The sequence below is a fragment of the Rhinolophus hipposideros genome (genome assembly GCF_964194185.1).
Source record: "Rhinolophus hipposideros genome assembly, chromosome: 17".
Classification (NCBI taxonomy): domain Eukaryota; kingdom Metazoa; phylum Chordata; class Mammalia; order Chiroptera; family Rhinolophidae; genus Rhinolophus; species Rhinolophus hipposideros.
Genome location: NC_138063.1, coordinates 42,211,124 through 42,239,003, shown reverse-complemented (window position 1 = coordinate 42,239,003; position 27,880 = coordinate 42,211,124). Strand labels below are relative to the sequence as shown.

General features: G+C 38.7%; 1 protein-coding gene across 1 annotated transcript in view; it reads right to left on the bottom strand.

Annotated features, from left to right (window-relative positions):
- ABHD3 (abhydrolase domain containing 3, phospholipase) overlaps nt 1–25,536 on the bottom strand; it is a 35,414-nt gene extending 9,878 nt beyond the window's left edge. Inside the window, exons 1-4 of the mRNA XM_081079078.1 lie at nt 25,254–25,536; nt 24,525–24,688; nt 23,289–23,471; nt 10,387–10,432 (exon numbers count right to left, since the gene is read on the bottom strand). Coding sequence (XP_080935204.1) covers nt 10,387–10,432; nt 23,289–23,471; nt 24,525–24,688; nt 25,254–25,415 — 555 coding nt within the window. The 5' untranslated portion in view covers nt 25,416–25,536. The remainder of the gene's footprint in view (nt 1–10,386; nt 10,433–23,288; nt 23,472–24,524; nt 24,689–25,253) is intronic.
- Between the last annotated feature and the right edge of the window lie 2,344 nt (nt 25,537–27,880).

Below are 27,880 nucleotides of genomic sequence, written 5' to 3'. Positions count from 1 at the left end.
CTATGCCTGACAAAGCCAAAGTAATTCTTTAATAAAGAAACAAGCCAAACAAGCCAAAGTATTTCTTTAATAAAGAAACAAGCAAGCAAACAAACAAAAAAGTCTTTCCAATAACGTCACAAAAAATTTAAATTGTGGCTCATTTCTAACTGGAGAACTGTTTTCTCTATGCTGAGTGCTGACTACCAATGAAGGAGTGTGGTTTTCTGGCATTGCCTTCACTCTAGATAAAGCAATATCCAGTCTGATCTATTAATTAATTTTTTTACAATAATATATCCATATAGCCCCAGCTGTACTAGGCTGAAACGGACACTTAAAATGTTAAAATATGTAAAGCTGATTATGCTTCAATACATAATACATTAAAAAAAATGCTTTCATGTAAACTTCATCAATAAAGGCTTTGTTTCTAGCAGAAAAGCTTCACAGATGCATTATTTGAGATCTGGGAGGATAGGACAATCCTGTCTATAGAATAGATGTGAGAATGTGTTTAAGTATAAAGTATATATGAGATAAAATAACCAGAAATTTAATAACAATGAGAGGAATCTGGTAACATTACTCTAATAAAAATACTGAAACGAGTTATCTGTACAACCCCAATTGTAGTATTTCAACCAACCATGATCGCAATAGGAAGGTATGTGTCACCCACCATTCACTCACTAATGAGTAGTCTGAGAAAGTTACAATTTTCCATGCTGCTTCCAATTAACTCAAGCCTAAAACACTACTACTGCCTACTATCTTTTTTCTGAGATCTGCAGATATGGAACTGTCCAGGAGATAAAAGTTAACCTGACAGTATTTACAATGGCTAACATTTATTGAATAAATTAAATTTGTGTCCACAAAACCCTGAAGATTTTATTAGAATATCTATTTTATAAACAGGAAATTGAGTTTAGAAAGTTTAACTCCTATAACACCTGAACAGCTGACTAAACTGAGATAAAAACACTTTGTGATTAAATGCATTTATGCAATACAAATTCAAGGTAAAATCTAAATAGAACAATATCTACTATCATGCTCCTTCATAGTGACTGCAGAATTAAGAAGTAAGAAAAAAATCATCCTTACTTGGTATTTTTATTATATGTGAGTCTCTTCACATTGCATAGCTTTAAAATTTCTGAATTACTTATGAATAAGTCACCAAAGTGTACTCTTGTTATGCTGGCTTTAAGTGAAGTATGTGTGCACATGTACATACACATGCACACACACAAACACATGCAAACACAGAGTTAGGGCACAAAAAAAATGGTCTATGAAAAATGATTAGGATCAGAAAATTTTAGTGCCAGGAAGGAACAAACATAGCACCTGGTTCCTTATTTACACATAATGAAATTGAGGCTCAGCAAGGTTAGGTAATTTGCCAGTTACAAAGTAGCAGAGCCTAATACATATATTTGTAATACCTAAACTAATTCTTGTAAAGCACTGGGATTCCACGAGGTATTTAATAAACAAATCATTGTCTGTCACCCTCAAATACAGGAACTTTGTTTTTCCCTAGATGTTTTTCTCCAAATGGATTCCATCAAAATTGAAACTGAGAATACTGGTGTAGATCAAAGTTGCTGGAATGCTGAAACTCAGCAAACCTAGGGACTTTCCAGCATGATCTGCCTCCTCCGGCTGCTCCCTTGGCTTCCTCTTCTCTTCCTGCAGCTGGCTTTCCAGTTCCTGCCCAGTTCTTGTCATTCTGCCCCCAACCCCAGATGTGGGTATTCATTTCCAAAAGTTTTGTCTTAGACCTGCATCTGCTTTTCTGGTCAATATCCAATTCCTGAGGGTCTTATCTACCTCCATAGCTTCATCAAACCACTTTTATGCAATGACTAAACCTAAATCTCTACAGTCTTATCTTCATCTTAAGCTCCAGATCCAAACTCCAAGTTCTAGCAGCCAACTTCACTGTAATGTTGTGCCAGTACTTCAAACTCAAAATGCCCCAGAGTAAACCCTTTTCTCTTCATGAAAACTCCTAATGCTTCTCCTAACTTCCCATTTTTCTATAAAGGACACCTATATTTTCCTAGTTAAGACTGTAAGTGACATTGCCTTCTCCCTCTCCCTGACCCTTATAACCAATAAACTGCTAAGTCCTGCAGCTTTTTCCTCCTCAGTATCTCTTGCAGGAAACACAAAAGACCCCTTCTTTCAACACTAGTAAGGACTCGATATATTAGATTCTCTCAGAAGAGCCGGATACAAGGATGTGTGAATGCAAGCAGTTCATCTGCAAGGTAATACCTGGAAGTGCCAGTAGGGGAGTGGTGACGTGGGTCAGGAAGGATAGGAAGTCAATAAAGACTACGTTACCAACTGTTTGTGGCTGTGGGCAACTGGGACTCAATCTTCTTGGGGCACTTTGGGAGACTGTGTTGAAAATGGCTCAAAATTATCCCCACCAAGTGGCAAAGGAGGTGGATTATTCATCTACCAATTCTCTTCAGTCATTGGTTGAAGGCTGTACCTGGAAGATGTTGACTCCCTGGCACTTCCGGTCTGCCCTGAGCTCAGGTCCAGCGAGCTCCAGTGACTAGAGAAGGCCCCCAGAGATATGTGGGTGCTTGCAGTTGGAAGCCATCAGGGAGGCATGCATGGAAATGGTTAAGTGCCGGGGCGGGGGGCGGTAAGAGTGTGGCAAGGGTACAGCACCATCTGCCTTGCTACCAGGCTTTTTTAAACTCTCACCTGGACTGCTGTGATAACCTCTTTAACTGGTTAACTCCCAGCCTTCCCTGACAACCATCCATAATTGTACCTCCCATTTACTGTCAGATTAATCTGTCCAAAGAACACTTTCAGCTTTAATTAATTACGACAGTATTTCTGCTCAAAATTCTTCATTAGCTTTCCATTGCCAAGTGAACTAAGGACAAATTCCTCTGCCAAGTGTTCAAGGCCCTCAACAATATGCCAAGCAATCTTTCCAGCTCTGTATTTTACTATTTCTCCATATGTATGGATTCAGGTCAATGGCACACTACCACTCTCTTTACTGCTAGACCTCTTAATATCCTTGCTACCTGTGTAAACTTTATCTGCCAAGTGTCCTTCACTGTCAACTCTGCTTGTTGAAATCATGTCTTGAATAAATGTCAGACAAGAGATAAGACTTAGCCTCTCATCTTCAGAACCTCACAGCCTTTCCCAATTCTACCCCTAATTGTCCTGGTCAGTGGGCTCGTTTCCTTCCTACCTCTGTCTCTCTCTACTACAGTTTTATTCACCTCTACCTCTGACAGTCAATAAATACTTGTTGAATTAAACTGAAACACATAGGACTGAAAATGAGAAGAACTGATTAGTAAGTTCTCATATGCAAAACCATGTGGTTACATCATATAACCTCCTGGTATTTGGTGGGCTCCAACAGGAAACATCATGTGCCTTCTTTCTTCACAGGACTTGAGTTCCATTAAAGGAGAGATTCATCCAGGGCACACAGCAAAAGCACTCATGGGGGCAATACATTGAACTGGTAGGTCTGCCAGAAATTTTATTCAGGTCTGAAGATATAACTAGCAGCTTCTTAGACAAAAACTGTTAGTTAATTTTCAGTTGCTAGGGCTACTAATGCCACCAGCCACTATTCTATTGCAGTAATTCCTGTTTTTCTCCATGCTTCCAGAACAAAGGTAGAATAAGTCATACCTAATCAGAAAAAGGATGAAGGAATACCTGGCAGGATTCAGCTGGGTAGTGAAAATCTTTTTAGAGTGCGATAAAAATGGGAAAGCTATTCTGGAAAAATGCAGAAAATCTAAAGGATAGGTAACCTTCTAGCAGATGCTTGGGAATAAATATTTTATAAGTTAGAATAATTTGACAATAAGTACAAACCAAGATTGTTCAAATTGTTCAACTGCAACTATGATCAGAGAGAAACAATAACAATTTGTTTTATGGCTGTTAGAGATTAGTTTTTTTAAAAACATTGACAAAATAATGAAATTAATTCTTAATTATTCATATATAATAATGGGAAAAGAATAAAGCAATATTTTATATTTATCTATGGATAATATCTAATTTATCCTTCTTACTCAACTTCCAAAAAGAAGACAAACTGATTTCTCCCTAACCTGAAAGAGAATTTTCTTGTCCTGGTTTAGAAGTCATTTGTTTTAAATGCAAACCAAAATGCAAATTTCATTAATTTTTTTCTTTTGTCTAGAAACGAATTTAAATTCACTCTGTTAGTCAGGTAGCCTGACTCTCTAGCTACTCTGGGAGGACATTAACTTGCTAATCTGTAGAAGTCATAACCCAGGAGCCTTCTCTCAATGTTTGGAGAAAATTCTAAAGAATTCAGTGCATTCATACCCATATCTGATGGAGCTGTTGTTCTTCTGATGGGGGTAGAGGGAGGAGAAAGAGGTTATTTTTGGAGCATTTAGGAAAGGGCAGACTTGAGTTCAGTAGGAAGGTTTTGAGTGAGGTAAAGGGAATGCCTGACACTGAGCTGTGCCTGGCTGGCCCTGCCCTGTATGCGCCTCCTCCCTCAGATCATAAGGGTGGTGGTGGTGGTGGTAGTCCTTCATCCCTTCTGAATGCCCCCTGCAGAAAACAGGGCTCAAGAGGGGAAACAGCCCTACATCCCTCCTACCCCATTATCTTCCATGAAAAAGCTAAGATGGAAAAGCTTAGTAGAAAACAAGAGCACATTTCTCTAGATGTGAGTCCTTCATTAACCACCCATTATCTGAGGTGGAGGCAAGAACTCTCTGGTTAAAAACGCTCTTATCTCTACCCCTAGATTTTCAGTGTGACTTGACACAAAACCAGTGCTGAAAGACATTCTACCCGACAGTTTGAGTTCCTGTCCTAAGACCACTAAGCATACTTATGATGTCAGGCCTGCCATTCCACTTCTACAGAGGCATCCTCATGTATAAAATGAGGTTTTAGGTTAGAGGATCTCTGAAGCAGAGCTACTCAAAGTGTCAGTCCAGGATCAGATGAGGTACTGACAAAATGGAAATCAGCACGCTGCTTCTGTCACCAAGAGAGTATTGCTATGGTAAAAAAATAAACAAATAAATAAAAATCAGCTCATTTAAGCAGTATGCTTGGAACTGAAGTTGGTGGCGAATTCTAATTGCAGCCCCTCATCGTGTCAGAGATTAGGTTGGTGCAAAAGTCATTGCGTTTTAAAAGGTTAAAAATTATTGCAAAAGCCACAATAGCTTTTGCACCAACCTAATAGTTTGAGAAGTTGAAGTTGGTCCACAAACCACACGTGGAGCAGCTCTGCTTTAAAGTATCTTCCAGGAGCAGCTCTGCTTTAAAGTATCTTCCAGCATCTATCTATTCACCCCATTGGCCCTCCCTTACCTGCTGAACCAGCTCTTATTTGAACTGGAAAGTGCCAAAAGAACGCTTTTTTAAAAACAGCTTTATGAGACATGATTCACATACCAGAAAATCCACCTGCTTAAAGTGTACAATTCATGGTTTTCAGTATACTCAGTTGTTGAAATACAACTACAGTTTTAAAACATTTTATCACCCCACAAAGAAAATCCCTACCATTAGCAGTCACCCTCCTTTCCCTAGCCTTAGGCAACCACTAATCGACTTTCTTTCAAACTTTACAGATTTGCCTAGTCTTAATATTTTACAAAACTGGAATCAGACAATATGTGATCATTTGTGACTGGCTTCTGTCACTGAGCATATTTTCAAGGTTCATCCATGCTATAGCATGTATCAGTACTTCATTCCTTTTTTAATGCTGAATAATATTCCATGATATTGATAATACCATAATTTACTTATCCATTTGTCCATTGATGGATACCTAGGTTCTTTTTATCTTTTGGTTTATATGAATAATGCTGCTATAAGTACTTGTATATAAGTTATTGTGAGAACATATATTTTCATTTCTCTTGGGTATATACCTAGGAGTGGAATTACTGAGAAATATAGTATCTCAATGTTTAACTTTTTGAGAATGCCAGACTATTTGCTTTATTTATTTAAAAAAATTTTTTTCAATTATAGTTGACATTAAATATTAAATTAGTTTCAAGTGTACGGCATAATGGTTAGACATTTATATCGTACAAAGTGGGAGAATTTTCTTCCTGGACTTAGGGACACAGAAGTCTGTATGACCCTATAACCAAAAGGAAAGGACCCCTATGTAGCTTCCAACAAACTCAATTTTGGCTGAGTTCTTTGTAAATTATCATTCCTAAACTAAGCTAGGAACATGGCAGTTCACAAAATAATCATTCATATTAGGAAGTTTGTGGATAGCTTTCTGGATTCCTATCATTGAAAACCAATCTCTAGAGAGCAAGAAAAAGTACCATCTACTCCAAGGACTCCAGGAACCCTGCAGAAATATCTGAGGATCAGTCTACTGAGATTGGGACTATCTATCTCCTACAGCTAACAGCCCCAGGGAGGGCCATGTGCCTTTCTTCCACTCCTAGGAGACTGCTCACTCTAAATTCCATTTCACCCTTGTTAGCTCTTTTGGGTTCATTTCAGTTAGAGTCTATTCCTTCCTGTTTAATCTTTGCTGATTCATCTTTTTTTTTTTTTTTTTTTTTTTAATGCCTACCCTAAGGTCTTACTTACTCTAAGTCTGAGATACATTAAATTCTTTCTGGAACAAGGTGAGGTATAAATAAACATAAGAGTTCTTCTGGTCAGAAACAGTAATTGTTCACAGCTCTAAGGCAGAAAGGAAGGGTTATCAAGGAATCTAAATATCAAAGCTAGTTTTAATAATTAATATTGGCATCGTCTTTGTGATCCATTAGGGTACAAGAAGTACATATTAAATTATAATTAATTTACTCCCTTAAATTTATTTTTTAAAGCAGTTGTTCTAAAAGGATATAATTTTAATTACATTTTGGTCATTTTACATCCTTATTTTTCTTAAATTAGATCATATTAGCCTTTATGATACATATATTTGCCGTGGGATACTTAATCCTTAATCAGAACTTAACCCAGTGCACTGTGTAAGAATCCAGAGACCAAGCTACTCTTAACCCCTCAGAACTCAGTGAATTCTTGAAAATTTATCTATCTATCTATCTATCTATCTATCTATCTATCTATCTATCTATCTAATCCCTTTGTAAGTCCTCAGTGTTCTTGGAGATTTTTCAAAAATCCAACTAAAATTTATGGCTAAAAGTTACTGAGTTGCTGCATTCTTTCAAAGTGAATTTCCAATTAACTTTAAATGCTGAGGTTAGAAGTTTTTTCAAGCTTCCTCCTCATCTTTCTCTCTTCTCCATCCTATTTGTTCTGTTCTAAGGTGCTATCCATAGACCTTTCTCCCCTTGGCTCTATAAACTGTCCCTAAGCAATCTCAACCACTCCTAAATTCCAATTCCACTTGTGCATTGACAACCTGTTTCTTTCTGTAACCTGTACATTTCTCCTGAGAGCCAGTGAAGTGTATCCAACTGTTTTTATCCCAAAATTTCCACCTGGAGGATCTATAAGCACCATAAACATTTAAAACTGAATTTATTTTTTATTACACCAATATTTCATAAATTCTCCTGAATTTGCTATTTCAGCAAATATCAACTCCTTTTACCAGTCCGCCAAGCTAGAAATGCCAACCTTGATTCCCTTATCTTCACTTCCCACAATACAATATTCTTTCTGCCCCATGAATACCCCTCATTTTTGTGTTCTCCTCTTCTTCCCTCCTACCGCCTTTCAAGATCTGGATAGATCCACAGTAAGTGCTTTCTAACTGACCTCCTAGCCTCCAGGCCCTTCTCTTCCATTTCTTTTCTACTCAACTGCTTTAAGTTCTCTTTCTAAAACATGATGATGATCAAATTATTTCATATGTCAATTATAATCAATAAAGCTGAAAAAAAATGTTTTTAGTATTAATGATTTGGTACTAGGTTCCTGGGGATTCTACAAATGACTCTTCAAAATTTGGTCCTAGCCCTTGTAGAAGAATTCCTGTCACTTCCCGAATAACGAGAGGGAGTATAGCATAATGGTCAAGAATATAAGCACATAGTCAGATTACCTCGGTCTGAATCCTGGCTCTGAATTTCTTGGCTAGGGCAAGTTCTTTACCTATTTGTGCCTCATTTTTTTCATTTGGAAAATGGAGGTGATGGTGGCTATGCTTTCCTAAATTATTGAGTTGTTTCTCTTGATGAATATTAAGTATGAAAAGGCATAACATATATTCTAATGACTCAGTAAACATTAGATAAAATTATCATCATCATCATCCCTCTAGCAGTAAGTACTGGCTATTCCATACTCTTTTAATACCTTGCGCTTTACGCTGAGAAAACTTCTTTATCCCCTCTCCTGGTTCAACACCATAACCTATAAGACCCAATACAAATTTACCTCCACTAGTGTTTTTCCACGTTCCGCAGGCAATTAGTTATTCCATCCCTTTATGATCTGTAGCCTTAATAAATCTTCCCAGTTACACTTAGGTCTGTGCTGTGCATATTTTTATGTATCTGACTCTCTCCTGCAACTTAAGTTAAAGCTGTTAAGGCTTAGGGTCATGTCTAGTAAGTGTACACTCTTTACCCTACTGCCTTGTACAGTGTCTGATTTAATAAGCATACAACACAGCTTTGCTGAATGAACAGATCTTTGACCCTCACTTTATGGGACCTAATGGAGTTTACTTTGCAGCATGTTATTTCCTTGATAGCCTCAGATCATGTCTTCCCTCTCTTTGTGTCCTTGAAGCACCTAGGTAGGTACACAGCAGACAAGAGCTGCTCAAAAACGATTAGCTTGATCCAAGGCCACAGTGACAAATTCAAACCTTTCCCTTTGAAGTACCTACCATCTGTCTACAGAATTCCTAAACAGCTGGATAAATAAGGAAATGTGAACGTTCACATCAAACTATTTATTATGAGGCACTTGAGTAAGATACCATAAGCACTTTATAACTTTTGCTTTTGAAATCATATTGATCTGATTCCTCTAGAACCTAAGTCACTCTAAAGCCAAGAGAAAGAGCTTCCTCCGTGCTCTCATAAAGTACTGACATTTGTGACATGATTGTAAAATTTTATTTCCAGCATGACTGACTCATTTATAGTCTTAATAACATTCTCTATCAATGACTGAAAGAAAGTTTCTTTCCATTCTGATAGAATTGCCTTTGACCCATTAAAGTGGTGAGGGACAAATAGTTGAAAAGCTTCAAGAAAATTTCAGTGAGTATAATATTTCTCACTGCAACTCACTGGTTTAACATTAGATAGAATGATGATTTTCTAAGAGATGGAAGAACTTCTATCTTAGCAAAAACTTTAGGGGGTAAGGAAAAAAAAGGTCGATTTAAAATATTTCCTCTATGCAAACTCTGGTGGGCAAATAGGCATATAATATAGTCAATCCAATTCACAACAAAAGAAATTTCTTAAGTGAAAAAAGTATTACTGTACTGGTTAATTTGTTTTGTACTAGTTAATTTTTAAAGAAAATGTGTTTTGCATTAAAATGATGTAAATATCTATTGATGTTAAAATACAGTAAGTACAAAAGTTAAGTTACAAAATAGAATCTTAATTTTTATAAAAACAGAAATGTATTCCATATTTTTAATTTAAACATAAGATCTGGATGAAAATAGACTGAGGGGATTCCCCTGATTGTATAATTATAGGTCATGCAAATTTCCTGGGTTTTGGGATTTTTTTTTTTGTTGTTGTTTATCTGTATTTTTCCATGATGAACTTGTATTGTTTATATAAAAAGAGTTAAATAAAAAAGAATATGCTGGACTGGCCCGGTGGCTCAGGCAGTTAGAGCTCCATGCTCCTAACTCTGAAGGGTGCCGGTTCGATTCCCACATGAGCCAATGGGCTCTCAATCACAAGGTTGCCAGTTCAATTCCTCGAGTCCCGCAAGGGATGGTGGGCAGTGCCCCTTGCAACTAAGATTGAACCTGGCACCTTGAGCTGAGCTGCCTCCCAGATGGCTCAGTTGGTTGGAGCGCAGGCTTTCAACCACAAGGTTGCCAGTTCAACTCCTCGAGTCCCACAGGGATGGTGGGCTCTGCCCCCTGCAACTAAGATTGAACATGGCACCTTGAGCTGAACTGCCACTAAGCTACCGGATGGCTCAGTTGGTTGGAGGACATCCTCTCAACCACAGGTTGCTGGGATGGTGGGCTGAGCCCCGTGCAACTAGCTACGGCAACTGGACCTGGAGCTGAGCTGCGCCCTCCACAACTAAGATTGAAAGGACAACAACTTGAGTTGGAAAAACAGTCCTGGAAGTACACACTGTTCCCCAATAAAGTCCTGTTCCCCTTCCCCAATAAAATCTTTAAAGAAAGAAAAATTAAGCTATTACTAATTTAAATTTACTTACCAAGAGATTCTCCCCTGCTACTCCTCTGTTGTTAAAAACCACACATCTGAAAACCAGGAAAAATTTTTGTTATTTTTACACATGATTCTTGCTCACAATGTAATATTAAAATCATCTAACTAGCACTGTTTTGGAGTACTAAAAGATTCTTAAAAATCTGCTCCAAAGACGTGAGAATGCTTGACAATTTCATGTAAATGCACTAAAATACATTTCCAGTTCTCTAAATTCAATATATGGCTTCAAATCAGAAAACCACATATTGAAGTGATATTAAATTTTCCTACAGAAAGCAGAATATTTACAACTTCTTCCTTTGCACATGCAAGAAGCCTCGCATCTGAGCTGGTAGGATGGGCTCTCACTATGCTACTGCCGGGTGTTCAGTTGATTTAGGGGAGGAAAGACCCTGAGTTTTCCATAATCCTGTTTACCTCTCCTGGGCCAGTGGTCATGTGTAAAGGGCTTAGAGCAGTGCTGGCTCATGTTAAGTACACAACGACAGTAAGCTATTAGTACCATGTTTCCCCAAAAATAAGACCTAGCTGGACCATCAGCTGTAATGCATCTTTCGAAGAAAAGATTAATATAAGACCCAGTATTATATTATATTATATTATATTATATTATATTATATTATATTATATTATATTATATCATATTATATTATACCATACCTAGTCTTATATTAAAATAAGACCGGGTCTTATATTAATTTTTGCTCCAAAAAACACATTAGAGCTGATGGGAAACACTGTATCAGAATAGTTGTAGTGCCATGCTAGCTTTAAAAAGTCATCCTACATTTAAAATATTTAACTCTCCTTAAACTTTCAGTTAACTTTAACCCCAGATGTGTGTTTTTTGCCATCCTCAAACAAAATCCTGACTTGTGTCTGCACAGGTTCTCTGATTTAGTGAATCAATTTTCATGTCGATTAAAATTCATTTTGTTTTTGACTGTTTACTTAGCTAGTCAATCAAGGCAATTTAAGGTTCTAATTCCATTCTCTTAGGGTGCTGTTGATCATTGCATGGGTTCTAAGCACCAATGAGCTGACTGGCTTACAGAACATTCACCAAATCTGACTCTCTGCTCAGGGGTGTTAGCTTTCAATGTGATATTCAGGATATGTTTCTGCAAAGGAATTCTTTCTTGCATCTGAAAGGTTACAAAGAGAATTTTATTAGGTCTAACTAAAAGAAGAGAAATGTTTAACAATCTCAGAATTATAATTTGAGGAAAAAGCTAAAAAATACTACATTTTATTAACTAGTCAAAGGAAGAACTTAAATATACTATAAAAACACAAAGAAAAGTTAGAGGAGGGTCAGTTAGTCCTTAATCTTTTCTCGCTAAAAAAAAAAAATGGCAAGACACACTAGACATAAAGAAAATTTAAGTTAGCCACTTGTATTTACCTGTGTAAGCACCTAAATTACACAGGAATTGGGGCTAAAGTTAATTGTCACCTCAAACCTTGAAGCTCCTAGTCATTCAAAAAAGGCCCACTTTTAAAGAGCAAACACTACAGAAGGATAAAAATGGCTTCTGGGGCAAGATATCACCATGTGACTGCCACTGAGAGAAAAGAACTAGTGAGGGAAAAGAAAAAGATGATCTGCAAACTCATGAAAAAGCAGCCTATACACCTGGGATTTTCTTACAAACTGCAGACTGGGATATTTGCAGTTTTCTTTAGGCAACTTTGAAAAGTGGATCACAGCTCGGGTATCTCTTGCTAGAGGAGGAATTGTCCTGACCTCTCCATAGGCCTTTGTTCCTGACAATGTTCAATCAGTAGCAGTGATCATTGTATATACTGCTAGCCTTAGAAATGGGGCAGAGAGATAAGGAAAAAGGAAAAAGTGAAGCAGCTATAGAGGAAGGCAGAATGAGGGCTGCTGTTCGGTCCCTTAATCCCACTCCAGTTGGTGATAAGCAACCAGCTTTTTCTTTAACTCCTTTTCTGCCCTGGCAGTCATCAGGGAACCCTTTACACATAAAGCTAAAAGAGCTGGTTGTGAAGTGACAAGAAAAAATTTCTGAGATGTTCTAAATTAAAATTATAGCAGACAGGGTTGAAGGAAGAGATGCAAAGGGGTTAATCGGTTAACTACAGTGAAAAAAACAACAAAAGACTGCTCACACTCCTTAATGTATTACTGGAATTATTATGTGTATGTTGGAATTATTAAATTAACTCCCAGGTGGCTATTTCTAGGATTATCTAAAACGACAGAACAGCCAGGCGGAGTTGAATCCCAGGAGTCTCTGCTTCTTCTTCACATATGAGCTTTACGGACTCTGAGGTAGACGCTACTGTCCCTGTCCCAGAACTGGCCCTACTTCACCTTCTCCCATGCCCTTTGTCTGTAGCTAATATAAAGTCTTTCAGAATGATTTACATCTTTCTCCCCACTACTCAACGTATAAAAAAACACTTGCAAAACTTAGGGATGACAGACATGTTTGTCCTTTCTACCTAGCCATGATGTTGGTGGTTCAGACTTCATATCCCAGAACTGGTCTTTTTTTTGTTAGCAATGGCCTAATAAATCCTCTTTTTTAAAAACAACACTTTCAGCCAAGGAAGCTAAAAGTTTTGTTCAATAGATCCATTTTTGGTCAATTTTTGTTACTATTACTAAAGCACTAAAGCATTCAATCCTCTGTTAACTTTGTAACAGCTTGCTTCAAATAATTTTTACAGGGCTGGCCCAGTGGCTTAGGTGGTTGGAGCGCAGTGCTCCTAACGACCAGCTCACGGGTTCAATTCCCACATGGGCCAGTGAGCTGCGGCCTCTACAGCTAAGATTGTGAAGAACGGCTCTCCCTGGAGCTGGGCTGCTGTGAGCAGCCAGAGGTTGGCGTGATATGCTGTGAGATGGCAATCGAATGCCTCAGCTGGGGGAGTGCAAGGCTCATAATACCCGCATGGGCCACACAACTAGACTGAGAAACAATGGCTTGAACCGGAGTGGGGGGGGGGGGGAGGAAGAAAGGGGGGAAAGACAATTTTTACAGTTTCTCCCAAACAACTTTAAAGGTTATATACATAAGAAAAATCATTCTGCAAAACTTATTTTTCCTGCATATTTTAACTACTTAAATTTTCTTCTCAAAACAGGGAAAATATAAATAAAGAGAAGAAATACCAAATAAAGAGTAAATTTGATAATAAGAACTTCCTGTGACAATGGAATACATTAACCAGGGAAGCAGGTGAGTCTTCTTTAATGAAGGTGAAATAAAAAGCAGAGACATACATACAGCATACGATTTCTCAACCTTTAGCACTATAGACATTTTGGATCAAAAAATTCTTTGCAGTGGGGGCCATCTACAGCCTCCTTATTTGAGAATCACTGTTCTCAAATTCAAGGCTATCTGGTCCAGTGAGATGGACCAGATAGCCTTGAATCTGCTCTAGCCCGGTGATTTATCAGGTGACCTTAAGTGTTTTTCAGTTCCAAGATACCACAAGACTTTGATTCTAAGGATAGAAATAATAATCAGCAAAGGGTGGAGTGAGAGAACATTCAGAGATCACTACACTGATTTTAGATAATAACAACAACAGATAATATTTATTAGTGTTTGCTATTTGCCAGATCATGCTCTAAGCACTTTACATGAATATTAATATTGGAATGACTCATTCATTCAAAAATTTATTAAACAGAATATTTACTGAACTAATTTTAAAATTGAATTAGAGCTTATAGGAGAAAAATGAAATAAAAATATAAGGTTTCTGGCCTCAAGGAGAGTATAATCTGAAAAGAAATGCACCATATTTTCAGTTGAGTGACAACAAAAGTGATATCACAAGGCAGTTTATGATTCAATGTCCAATGAGTTATATAGATAACAAAGCTTTATGATGTCAGGGTGGCAAAATTGATTAGGAAATGATTCATGGAAAAAGCAGATAAATCTTATGCTGAAACTTGAAAAATAGTAAAGATTTCATCAGAAGAAAAGAATGAAATATAATATGGGTTCAAGGGAGCAATGTGAGCAAAGGTATAAGGTAGGTATGTATAAAACTTTCTAAAGGATGAGAAAATAGATCATCTTAGCTGAAACATGCTACATGAAGGTAATGGTATAAAATAAGGATGGAAAAATAGGTTAGGACCAAAATAGGTATAGGGTTCTGAATGCTAGATTAAGAAAAAAATGACAGGAGGATCTGCTTCCAGAAATGTCAGAGTAGATTCTATTGGGCCAACCCTTCCACAGAATAACTATAAACTCTTAATAAATTATAAAGGCAATGGAGACCAACCAAAAGCAGGCAGAAACTGAATGGCAGTTGACTCTTGGAAAAATAAAATGGCACTGGGTGAGTTTCCTGTTTTTATAGCTTTTTGCCTGAAAGAAGGCACTGATTGGTATTACTCAATGATGGATAAAAGTCAGATAGAAATGCTCAGGATCATGGGCTTGAAAAACTAGGAAACAGAGTTTGGTGCAACTATAGCAATTAGAAAATGAGGGGGGGGGAATCTCAGAAAAGAGAGAAACACAGAGGGAGACTCCTAAATTCTTGGTAAAAACTGGGTCAAAGCTCTGGATGACCCTTCATTTATACATGTGTGAGGCAGACTCCAGGCAGTCCAATTAAGGATAAAAAAACTGAACAGAGATTTCAGCTGCTGTCTATCACAGAGGAGAAAAAGTTTGAAATTTGAGTTTAGCCAAGTCATTTACCTGATAAAACAAACAAGCAAACAAACAAATAAATATCAGTACTCTTTGTAAAACTATAACAGAATCCAGAGTCACTACAATGGATCATTCAAACTGTCCAGAACACAAAATTACTAGACCATGGAAAAATAGGAATACATGACCAATATTCAAGAGATAAGAAAATCAATGTAAGTGATACTGAGATGATCTATATGTCAGAATTAATGGATGAGGATTAAAAGGAGCTATATCACTATGTTCAAGGACAGAAAAGAAAATGAGCTTGTAATGAATTTAAAAAATAGGAAATCTCAACAAAGGAATAAAACATTAAAAAATTGAAAATTATAGAGCAGAAAAATACAATATCTGAAATAAAAATCCACTGGATTTGCAAAACTGTGGTTTCAATCTAAAGATAAGAGAGAGAAAAAAATTGAAAAAAATGAATAGAACCTTAGTGATTTGTGGGACCATATCATAAGATCTAACATACACAAAATTGTGGTTCCAGAAGCAGAGAAACAGAATGAAGCAGAAAAATACTTAAAGAAATAAAGCCAAAATTTTCTGAATTTGACAAAAATACACAAACTCATAGACTTAGAGAAGGAAAAGTGGTGGAGAGAATAGAGGAACAAAAAAACAGACAACAAATAAAAAATGGTAAATCTTATATCCATCAGATCAATAATTACATTAAATATAGACTAAAATTTCTAATTGAAAGGCAGAGATTGTCAGACTGGATAACAAAGCAAGACCCACTATATGCTATTTACAAGCAATAAATTTTCATTACAATGATATAGATACTTTGAAAGATAAAGTATAAAGAAAAATATATAAATAAGCAGTAAGCATAAAAGGTTGGAGTGACTACAGTAATATCAGATAGACCAGAGATAAAGAAGAGCATTTCGTAATGGTAAAAGAGTTAATTCATAGGAAGACTAACAGTCATAACTGTTTATGTGACCAACAACAGAGCTTCCAAATACACGATGCAAAAACTGACAGAATTAAATGGAGAAATAGAAAATCCACAATCATTGTTGATTTCAACATCCTTCTACCAATGAGACTGATAAAGATGTAAACAGTCTGAATAACACAATCAACTATCTTAACCTAATTTAGATTTATATAATACTACGTCCAATAATATAATATACATTCTTTTTTAAAAAATGATAATACCTGGACATTTTCAAAGAAAAGTCATAAAGGTATTAAAAAAGATCAACATAATTCATGTACCTTTTTCTACAGTGTGAAGCATCAAAAATCAATACAATAATTAGCAAGAATGTATTACTGACTGAATTACATACCCATCCTACCACATGGTAATGGAGCACAGTGAAAGTTGACTCATAATTCAAGAAACTCATTCTCTTGTTTCAACTCTTTCCCTACAAGATCTATTCCCTGAGTAGGAAACATGACTTGTTTGCCTGTCATGTCTTGAATTTCCCTGATAAAACTGAGTCCTATGATATTACAAGTCTGTATATTATCACATTATCCCCATGGGCAAAAATAATGGGATTCGAGGAGCTAGTTGTTGCCAAGTTAACAGCCTGAGATATCCAAGGTTGTGAAAAAGTAGTAGAGTTTTCAAGAATGATCAACATTTCAAAGAGTCCAACAGAAATCATACCTTTATCTGTAGCAAGGCTATACATTTGAATCTTAATACTGTCTAATTTTGGTGAGATATATTAACACTGTAGTTCTGTTTTTAGTTGGTAAAATGGGGATAATAATATATATCTTGGAATTTGGTACATATTAAATAAGATTACCTATGTATAGCACCTAGTATGGGGCATACCATGTAGCAGGTACTCAACAAAGATAAATTTAATTAAAGCAAACCAAAATGGCAATTCTGGTTATCTCTTGCTGCTCATAAACCCTAAATGGCCCTATGAATTAAACAAACAAACAAAAAAGACCAAAAAGTTAATATTTAATTAATGCAGTTTATTTTTTAGGCATAATATTTCTAAACCAGGGGCCACAAGGGGGAAAAAAGAACCAAAGTTATCCTTAATGTGAGGAAGCTGAAAACCTTATTAGCAACTGGAGTTCTCTTTCAGTGATCTCATAACATTTTATTGGAATCTTTCCTTTCTTCCATTAGTTCTAAGAGTTTTCTGATTAGCTCTTCCATTTTCCCTAACATTTTCAGTTGCTTACTGATGTTCTCTTATCTTATCTTAGTCATCTGAATTCTAGCTGGATCTCTGGTATTTTTGTAGACTCTGTCAACTAAAGACCCAGTTCAATTAGGATACAGAAAACCTAATCACAAAAGTGTTCTACATTCACAGTGCTCTGAAATAACAGGAATTATTCCAGTGTCACAGGTCATTGTTGGAAACTTTATTACTCAAAACCAAGTCAGAGACATATATGTGTTCAGGATGTAGATTTTAGTGGCCACTCCCCCTTAGCAAGGCATTACCTTCCTTCTCCCTGTACCACCCAATGCCTGGCCAGGCACACTACTGTCTCTGGACCCTCCTGGGATGGTTTCTTGCCTGGTAATAGGACTAGGCAGTAAGTACCTCATTTTCATCTGATCAGACCAAAAGAGTGAGGCTCTTCCTAAACCAGACAATGGCCTGATTCATTCCTTTATGTTTCTTTTTCAAATGGTCTTTATGGGCCAAGTACTGGTTAATGTTCTTCATATTCATACATTGAATGCTCGCAACCCTACGAGGTACAGGTATATTTATAGATAAGAAAACTGAGGTACAGATTAATTTGTCCAGGGATCAGAAGGTAGTGTGTGACAAAGCTGAGGTCTGAATCCAGGCAGATCTGCCTCAAGAAATCACTTACCCACCTCACTCTGCTCTCCCGTGCAATCTAAGCAACTAACAGTGAAGTCTCTTTTTCCAAAGAAGATGGGCACTCTGAACACAGAGTACCCTTTATGAGTCCACACCAACTCTGATAAAAAGAGCTTTGTCCCTGAAAGTTTGTTAATTGAGATATCGTTTTTATAGTGGAATATCTAACCATTAGTTAAATGTTGTTAGGTCCCTAGAGAATGGAACCACTTATCAGTATGCACCATAACTTTTTCCAGAAATAGTTTCATTCAGTGCTTGCTAATATGCATTATTTCATTTCATGCATTCATTCAGTCTCATGAATAATCATTAACTGACTCAAAAATTTAAAAACCAAATTATTTTAACAACAAAAAAATGATAAAAATACTTTTATATAAAAACCTTCTGGTGTTAATTTAAAATGACTTTGTATCTAAGACACTGCTTTTAGATTGGGGAATAGTCAGAACTCACGCTTCTGTCTCACCACCTCATTTTTCTTAGTTCAGCCTCCCTTTCCTTCTTCCCCCAGGAAGAGTCTATAGATGACCTGCCGATGTACTTTTAATGCTGCAGGAAAAGCAGCTAAACGTCAACTAAAGCTTAGTATCCACTGGTGCTACTTCCCCTATGTCAAGATTACACAGGCCAAAATTCCAAACTGGAAAGTAAAGGAATAATTAAAAGTAGTTGGGCCGGCCCGGTGTCTCAGGTGTTGGAGCTCCATGCTCCTAACTCCGAAGGCTGCCGGTTCGATTCCCACATGGGCCAGTGGGCTCTCAACCACAAGGTTGCCAGTTCAACTCCTCGAGTCCCACAAGGGATGGTGGGCTCCGCCCCCTGCAACTAAAGATTGAACACGGCACCTTCAGCTGAGCTGCCACTGAGCTCCCAGATGGCTCAGTCGGTTGGAGCATGTCCTCTCACCCACAAGGTTGCTGGTTCGACTCCCGCAAGGGATGGTGGGCTGCACCCCCTGCAACTAGCAACGGCAACTGGACCTGGAGCTGAGCTGCACCCTCCACAACTAAGACTGAAAGGACAACAACTTGACTTGGAAAAAAAAAAAGTCCTGGAAGTACACACTGTTCCCCAATAAAAGTCCTGTTCCCCTTAAAAAAAAAAAAAAGTAGTCAAGTGTGTGATCCACTCCTCCTCTTGTCTCCTGAGATCATCTTAACTTCCAGCAGTTAGTTGGGCTTCCTTCCTCATCGCTCTACTGAACCTTCTCAAATTTTGCTTTATTCGTCCTTGTTCTCCTTGCCCTTTCAGTTGCATCTGACATTGGCGATTTATTCCTTCCCTCCATAAAATGCTTTGCTTGGTTTTTCTGATACTCTAGAATCCTGGCATTTGTAACACTCTGACTACTCAGTGCTAGGGGCTGCCAGTTATCTCCAAGTATCTATGCTCTCTTTCTTCCTCAGTAACAGAATCCTCCAATTTCAGTTGGTTACATGGCTATCCCAAATAAAGACTTCACTTTCAAGCCTTCCTTGAAACTAAGAAACAGCAGGCCAAAGTGAAATAAGTAAAAGTGGTGTGTAGTTACTGGGAAACATCCTTAAAGGACGTTGGTGCATTCTCTATTCTCTGTTTTTCTCCTTCTTAGGTGTTGGAATGTACATGTGATAGCTGGAGCTGAAGCAGCCATAGGTTATGAAGCAACATGATATAAGAAACTTAGTTTCCTTATACTATAGAGCACCATACAAGCCCTGGTCCACCTTTTTGGATTTTTACATGAGAAATAAATTTGTATCTTGTTTAAGTCACTGGTGTTTTGAGTTTTCTGTCCCTTGCAGCCAACCCTAGTGCTCTCTACTGCATTTCTTCCCTATTACTGTATACTCTTAGTCACTTCAACTAGACCGTATGCTCTTTGGGAATATAATTTCTGATACTGTACTTTACAGTCCCAGAATACTTAATGACTGACCTAGATTTCAATGAACTTATGTTACATAATTCTGGATGGGTCATCTGTTTAATATTAGTTGGGAGTGGAATAAAATGGTAAATGAAGGCTCTCAATAAAAGAGGTCAAAGATGATTTGGAAATTCTCAGAGTGCCTGCTTTTCTCCATTTTTAGTTGTAGTGCTAGAAATTAATTCAGAGACTAGGAAAAAGATTTTTAAAAACCCAGGATATTATTCCGATACACAAAATAATACCTATTAGGCTTTGTTACCGAATAGAGATTTTTTTAAAAAGTCTTAAATGAATGGATAAGATTTCTAATTACTTTATAAATCAAATGAGTGTAACTTATTAGAAGGAACGACTTTCTCTCCAGTCCTCTGGTTTCTATGAGGAGGGCTTCTCTGTAAACACACTCCTGGCCTCCTGGTGTTTCTCACTTTCCTTTCTCTCCAGGAGATGGAGGACTTTTCTGATTGATAAAACTTGGAAGATTCACTGGGACTGTCTGGTTCAGTAAATCTCTTCTCTCCTTAGAGGCAAGTTTACCCAGGAAGTACATACAGCACTCTGCCAATGAAGATGGACAATGTGCAGGCAGGCCAAGTATTGCCCCATTCAGTCTATTTACCTTTGACTTCTTCATAAAGCCTTTGCTCACAATCTTAAACTTTAGCTTAGTTTCTTTCCATCTCACCCATTACTAATTTTGAATTAGTAGACCTTAATAGAAAAGTTTTGGATCCTTTTTAGTTTTCAGGTACAGGAATAACATTTGTTTAACAACAACAGTAAACCCTTATGTTTTATTTGTCCCTATGTCAGGAGCTAGGTTGTCTGTAATGTCTAAATCATATCTCATCAGTAAAGCATGTGACCTGACGGAATGCACGACCCTCCCTACACACTCAAACTTTACACAACTTGGGCCCAAAGGCAAGGGCACCCCTTTGATATTGGGGTATTCGTATTGCCTATGAAACTCTATTGTATAAGAGAAATTATAATAATATCCAAGCATTCCTGCAATGAAACTAGATGTTTATGTTTCCAAGAGGTAGGTTTGCTTGTACTTGCTCTTTAAATTATAAAAAAAAAAAATTTCTACCTTGATCAGGAAATAGAAGATCTGGGAAGGAAGACACAAACATTTCTAAAGACCTACTTTGTTCAGGGCACTACACCAAGTATTTTATACATTCTAATTCATTTGAACTCTCGGTAGTGAGAAACTGTGATTGGGGAAGTTAAAAATAAATTTCCCGGGATCACTCAATAAGTGGCAGTTCTAACATTTGAACTCAGGCCTGGCTCCAAAGTCCATACACATTCCTACATATTACAAAGCCTTCCAGAAGCTTTGTTTCCTACTAGATCTCATGCTACAGTATCAATGACTTACAGCTGTTTTGGTCAGCTAAGGACGCAACCCAGCCTTGTGCCGAAGTTTCAGATCCATTTTTTACCTCAGTGATATTTAAAACTACCTGGCTGTCTATGGTAGATTGCAAAAATATTTCATAGCTCTTCCTGTCAAGAAGCGGAGTCTATTTCCCTACTCGGACTCTGGGCTGACCACATGACTAGAATGCAGCAGAAGTAACATTGTGAAGGTTCTCAGCTTAGGGCTCAAAACGCCTTGCAACTCTCTTTTTTGCGCTCTTGGAACCTTTGGCCAACAAATGAACAAACTTGGGGTGAGCCCGATGGTGGATAAGAGACCATGTGAAGCTGAGATGTGTCATTCCTGCTGAGAGCCCACGAGCACAGTTGTCCTGGCTGCTGAACACAAGTACACAAATCATCCTATCCAAGACCAGAAGGACTATCCAGCTGAGCTTATCTCAAATTGCCGGCCCACCGAGTTATGAGTTTAAAGATTGTTGGTTTTAGCCAGTAAGTTCTGGGATAGTTTATTACATAGGAAAAGCTAAGTGGTACAGCCTCTCTGACCTAGATTCAGAGATTCCTTATAGATAAAAATAAATAGGGATAGGCCCAAAGGCCACTGAAAAGCTTACTGACCGTTGCTTATTCATGCATTCTACTACTTTCAAGCCCAGTCAGATTCAGTATTAAAGTTCCCTAAACCCACATAGCCTGGGTCTTCAAGCAATTGACAGTGACCTAGTCCAATCCTCCCCTCCGATAGGCTCAAGTGATGGAAGAAAGCCATGCATACTGGCAACTCTAGGGCTTCTGAGATTCAGTCCTTGAGCTTTAACTACATTGTTTTTAAAAGCACTTTCTAAGTCTTGGGAGACAAGCTCAGGCCAAGTATAGAATCAGCAATTCAAAGGTGTACAAAGGGCTTTATGATCGGTACTTTTTGAGCGTGACTATGTTTTAGCAAAAAATTGGAATCAAGCCTCACATCTAACTGAATGGTGCTTAACCATGGAATGATGATGAATTTTTGCTATGGCTTAGTGCAAATTTCACTGGAACCATAATTCTGTAACACCATATCAAACCTTCTGAGAAATTGTCACTTCATGGATAAAATAGGCTTTATCTGTAAAAGATAAGAGTTAACTTGTCAAAATTGAATTAGCTCTTATGGCATTTCCCCTTTATGTGAAAATGTTTTTATTAATATAAACTCAACCTCAGTTTTTCACACAAACAAATGTTTCAAGTGTAACGAAAGATACAATTCTACTTTAAATGCCACTGAGAGTGTTCCATTACAATAATTACCATCGACTAAAACAGACTGAGGCACAAAAAAACAGTACCTTTCACAATGACTCTGATTTAAGATTTTGGAACTGAACCTGAAACTTAAAAGTTGCTAAGTCACTTGCAGAAAATTAAATTTTATCTGGTGACTGAGCTTAATGGTTATTCCGAAATGGTATAAAGGGTACAGCTAGTGTCCATCAAGTAGACACTAGCCATGAGCACCTGCAAACTCAGGTGGAGAGAAATGGCACTGATCACCTTTGGAAAAATAAGGATGCTTATAATCTGATTCTGTGTATTTTTTACACTTGGGATTGGAGCCAATGAGACAAGATAAGTGGATCCAAGGCTGAAATATGGATTGTGACATAAGGGCCACTGTGTACTCTCTAAGCAGTTTGTAACTGCTATTCTGCATAGCACTCCCTTCAGTGGCGCCTACTGCTTCTCAGACCAAGGTCCTATGTCAAATCCTAGGTGATTCTAATTTCATTCATCCATTCAACTAAAATCTGCTGATTGCATTTTATGCAAAGTACTACTTCCTGTGAAATGATTCCATTATACATCTTCCTGAAAAAAAAAAGGGGGAGCAAGGAAGAAGCAGAGAAAAATAATAGTTCAGGGGATTACTTAATCTATGCAAGAAATAACAAGTATTTCTGAAACAAATATGTAGACATACTTTTGCTTCATTTAGAACGAATCAAGTGAAAAATGGAAAAAAATCTTTCACTGGTACCTGTATCCCAATTCTTCACTAAGGTGGATCATATGAAGGATATATGATTCTTTGCTTGTTCCAGTGAGGCCCGGCAACAATAAGATAGTAGGTCTGGTGCTGGCATCCATATAACTCTTACTGTTATCGTTATCAAACCAGTCCAGTGAAATCTGTCCTCCATCTGCAGTTTTAATAAGTTCACTAAAATAAATAATTCAAAAGCATACTCATTAAGTGTTTCAAGTTGTGTCTTAATATTAGCGTCTTAATTCTATAAATATATATTATTTGGTCATTGCAAAATAACTTTTTTCCAGCACTCACTGAGACACACACACACACACACACACACACACACATATCACTTTTATTACAATAATGTTATGAAATTAGTACCATAAAGTATTTCCAGCAACACCAGTAAAAGGTAGTATATAAAAATAAACTTCAAAGTACATCAATTATTTATCTTAATCATTTCCTCATTTCTCTAAAATACCCAGCATTTAACCCCTATTTGATTGAGGTCACCCAAATAATTCAACAGGGAATTATAAATAAGTAAAATGCTGATCTGATCACCGCTCTGATTCTTTGACTCAATAACAATCTCCCCACAGAGTATATTACAAAATTTGCTTCTTAAATATTTTAAAGTACTTCTCACATAGTATCTATGAACATATAGAATTTTCCCAAACAAATAGTACAAGTCAAGCAACAAAAGGAACTCCAGGAGGAATAGATGACTCAGGGAAATTAATAATAGACACCATTTAAATCTCCTGGTTACTGATATATTCCAGACCATATCTTTAACATCTCAAGGACATTATCATCAAGAAGCCATTTGCTTATCAATACGAAGTACTTTAACAGAGAGGTCCATTGCACAAAATCCAAATTAATTAATCCTTCTCCCCCCATCCCTAGCATCAATTAATTGGTACATATTATCAAAGGATCTAGGACCTCAAGGACAGTTGCAAGAAAATTTGGAAAAGAGTAACCTCCAAACACTTCTCTTATCCTACAAATAAACCATTTACATCAAGTCACCAGGAAAAAAAAATGGTGAAAGGCAATACTTGAATGTTTTCCTGCAGCTGGGTGTGGGCTGGGGGCATACCTTCCATTTTCATTCCCCCTTTGTTTTCTATATACTCAGTAAACCGGACGTTCAATTAACCAAGTACTGGGAGCATGCAAAAAAAGTGATTTTGAAGAAATGACTGAAAATGGGTATTTACTTACTTCCTGTACTGCACCGGGGGCTTGGAAGTGATGAAAGGTCTCAGCAGTGTCTGTCCTCGACTCTCCCAGCACCAGACCGTTGGGTAGTACGTTTCTGTTACCACGGGACAGTGGTCCTGAAGGAAGCGGCTGAAACTCTGACCCCCGGTCACTAACTGGGGCTTCTGTGGGGAAAGCCAGTATCAGTGAAGGATCCAGAACAAAGTTTCTGCCAACCGTAAACCAAAAATGAGCACAGATTCGTCCCGAGCGCACGCGATCCCTCACGTTACATCTTCTGGAAGCCGAACTCAAATAATTCACAGTCACCACAAACTAAAGAATGGTTTATCGAACCCCTCGAAAGACAGGCGAGAGTTGAAATAAGGGAGTCGTTTTCAAAAATGCTACAGCATTGCCACGCAGCTGTGCCGGTGTAGCGGATGGTCACAGGGCAGCGGCGCGCGCGCGGAGGTCCGAGGGTCCGGGCTGCGGTCCGTGGCCTCGGGCCGGACCCACAGACAGGCGGCAGGGGCTGGGCGGCTTCCCCGCGCGCCCTCCAAGGGCGTCCATCAGATGCCCGGGAAAGGGCAACAACTCGGGAGCAGCATGCTCGCCCCCAGCGCGGCCCCAGCCACCCGACCCTGCCAAGAGCAAGCCTCGGGCTACGCCCGATGCGGTGGCTCCAGGCAAAGCCGCGGGTGACCCTGCGCCTCGGCGCCTGGGCGCCCGCGCCACCCCCCGGCTCACCTTGGCAATGCTGCTCAGGTAGTAGCAGGCATACGCGACGCTGAAGCCCAGGATCAGAGATATGCCCACTCCGGAGCCGAAGAACCCAACCCGGACTTGGTGCTCCAGGTAAAGGGAGAGCTCACGGGACAGCAGCCGCAGGTCCATGGCTAAGCGCTGCATGGCCCGGGGAGCGCCGCGCGCGCCGCGGACCCTGCAGCCGAGCGTCTCCCGCGCCGCGGAGCACCGCTTCCGCCCACTAACGCGGCTGAGCAGCCCCGGGAGGCGTAGCTCTGCCCGCCGGCCGTCGCCGGCTCCGCCCCGGCTTCCCCGAGCCGCCCACACAGCCAGCCACTCAGCAACCTTCCGGGGGCACGGTTCCAAGCCCGCCACCCAGAGGGCTCCCAGGGGTCTCCCGGCCAGGTCGCCGTCAGCCTGGGTGAACCCCAAGAGTGGGCAGAGCGGGCGCTGACTTCGGAGAAGGAAGTGGGCCTGGCAGCGCACCTGCCCCGGTGACCTTGAATGATTTCGCGCGGCGGTGGGTCTCAGTTAATCCTTCCAGTAAACTAGCAGTTTAAGGTGCCCGGGGAAGAATGAGTTGGATTCAAAGATTTGGGGAGTTAGCGCCAAAAATATGTTGGGAGAATGCACTCACTACGTAGTGAAAAAAATCCTACATCCTCAGGAAGTTGTGTTGTCCCTGAAGACTATTCAAAGAGGAAAAATATTCCATAAACATTCAACAGTGAGGACATTCATACTTGACTTTAAATCTCTCTGTGAATTCTTTTAATAACTAAGTATGCCTCAAATGAAAGCGTTTCCCTAAAATAAGTGAGAAGGTCAAGAATAGGAACCGGGATTCAAAGAATGTTGAAGGCTATTGTTGGTTCATCAACGTATTGAACTGGTAGACGCCGGAATTTCACAGTTACCTAATGTGTGGACAAAAAACCATTTATGAAGTAGATTCTCCTAGGCTTATTTATGGCAACATGACTAAAGCCAGGAGATACAGATGTCATCTATAACCCTTATAAGGGTTAGAAGATTTAACAGCCTGTTACTATGAGCTCCTCCCACCAAGAGGTACCAAGAGTGGCAAGGCTTGAACAGGCCAAAGGGAAAAGATAAGGGCTGTATAGACTGTGAAACATTTCACAGAATTATAAATTAATGATATAAAATAGTGAAGGAGAAGTGAGCGGGTTGTGCCAGAAAGGAGCAGTTTATTTGGCTTTGATTTGGTCATTGCAACTTGATGGTTGCTGGTACCCAGAATAATTCAGTTCCCTTCAGTGAACATTTTTTTTTAAATCTGTAGAATAACAATTTCTACTTTACAGAGCTGTTGGGATAACTGAGTGAAATAATGTATGTGCTAGCCTCCCCCTCTCTCTCTGAATATAAGTAATTCTCTTTCACTCACTGGCTCTTGTATCCTAGCACACCCAGAAAGCACAAATGCACATGGTGGTTGCCACACCAGACAATTTACATGTGACATTCTTTATAATGCGTGCACCTGCCTTCTGCCCTGCCCAGCAATAAATACATGTATATTTCTTTTTGCTTATACATGTATTATACATGTATTCATAAGTTTAAAGTGACAATATCATAAAATAAACTAAGATTCTTCAGAAGCATCAGAGTGTATAGAAAGCTTGCTGACCTGGGAGTAAACAACTCTGAAATCTACCACACGTACACAAATCATTTACGCTTTTGGAGCCTCAATTCCTTGTCTATAAAATAAATGGTTGAGATGGAAGATGTCCAAGTTCTTTCCTGTTAGAACATTCACAATCTTCCTTAAGACAAGTATTATTACTTCCAACTTAGATGAGTAAGTGAGAGCTCAGACCCTAACATGACTCCAGTGATCTCTTCCTTCTGGTGTCTGTGCCTTTGTATAATCTCTTCCCCTTGAGTGCAGGTAGGACCTGTGACTTACTTCTAACCAATAGAATATAATAAAAGTGATGGGATGTCACCTTTCCTGTGGTTACATTATGTTATATGACTCTAGCTTAGCACACTGGAGCTAAAGGCTATCCTGCCTGCCTCAAGGAAGCAAGCAGTCATACGTATTGTCCATGGAGAGGGCCACATAGCAGGGAATTAGTGGTGGCTTCTAGGACGTGTGAGTGGCTTCTACCTGGCAACCAACAATGGGGCCCTCAGACCTACAACTCAAGGAAATGAATTTTGCCAACACCCTGAATGAGCTTGGAAGCAGATTCTTTACCAGTCAGGCCTCTAGGTGAAAATGCAGCACCCTGTCCAACATATTGATGCAGATTTGTGAGACCCTGAGCAGAGGACCCAGCTAAGTTGTGTCTGAACCCCTGACCCACGGAAAATCTTAGATAATAAAAATATACTGTTTTAAGCTGCTAAGTTTGTGGTAATTTGTTATGCAGCAATAAAGAGCTAATAGAGAATATAAAAAGGTCCTACAAAAGCATTCAAAGATTAGTAAATATCAGTGGCTCATTTTTGTCTACTAATGTATTTACTGTAGGAACGTTTTAAGTAAGTTGAAGATTTCATTTCAATTCTTTCAATCAATATTCAAAATTAAGAAACTCATTGAGGGCGGCCGGTTAACTCAGTTGGTTAGAGCGCATGCTCTTAACAACAAG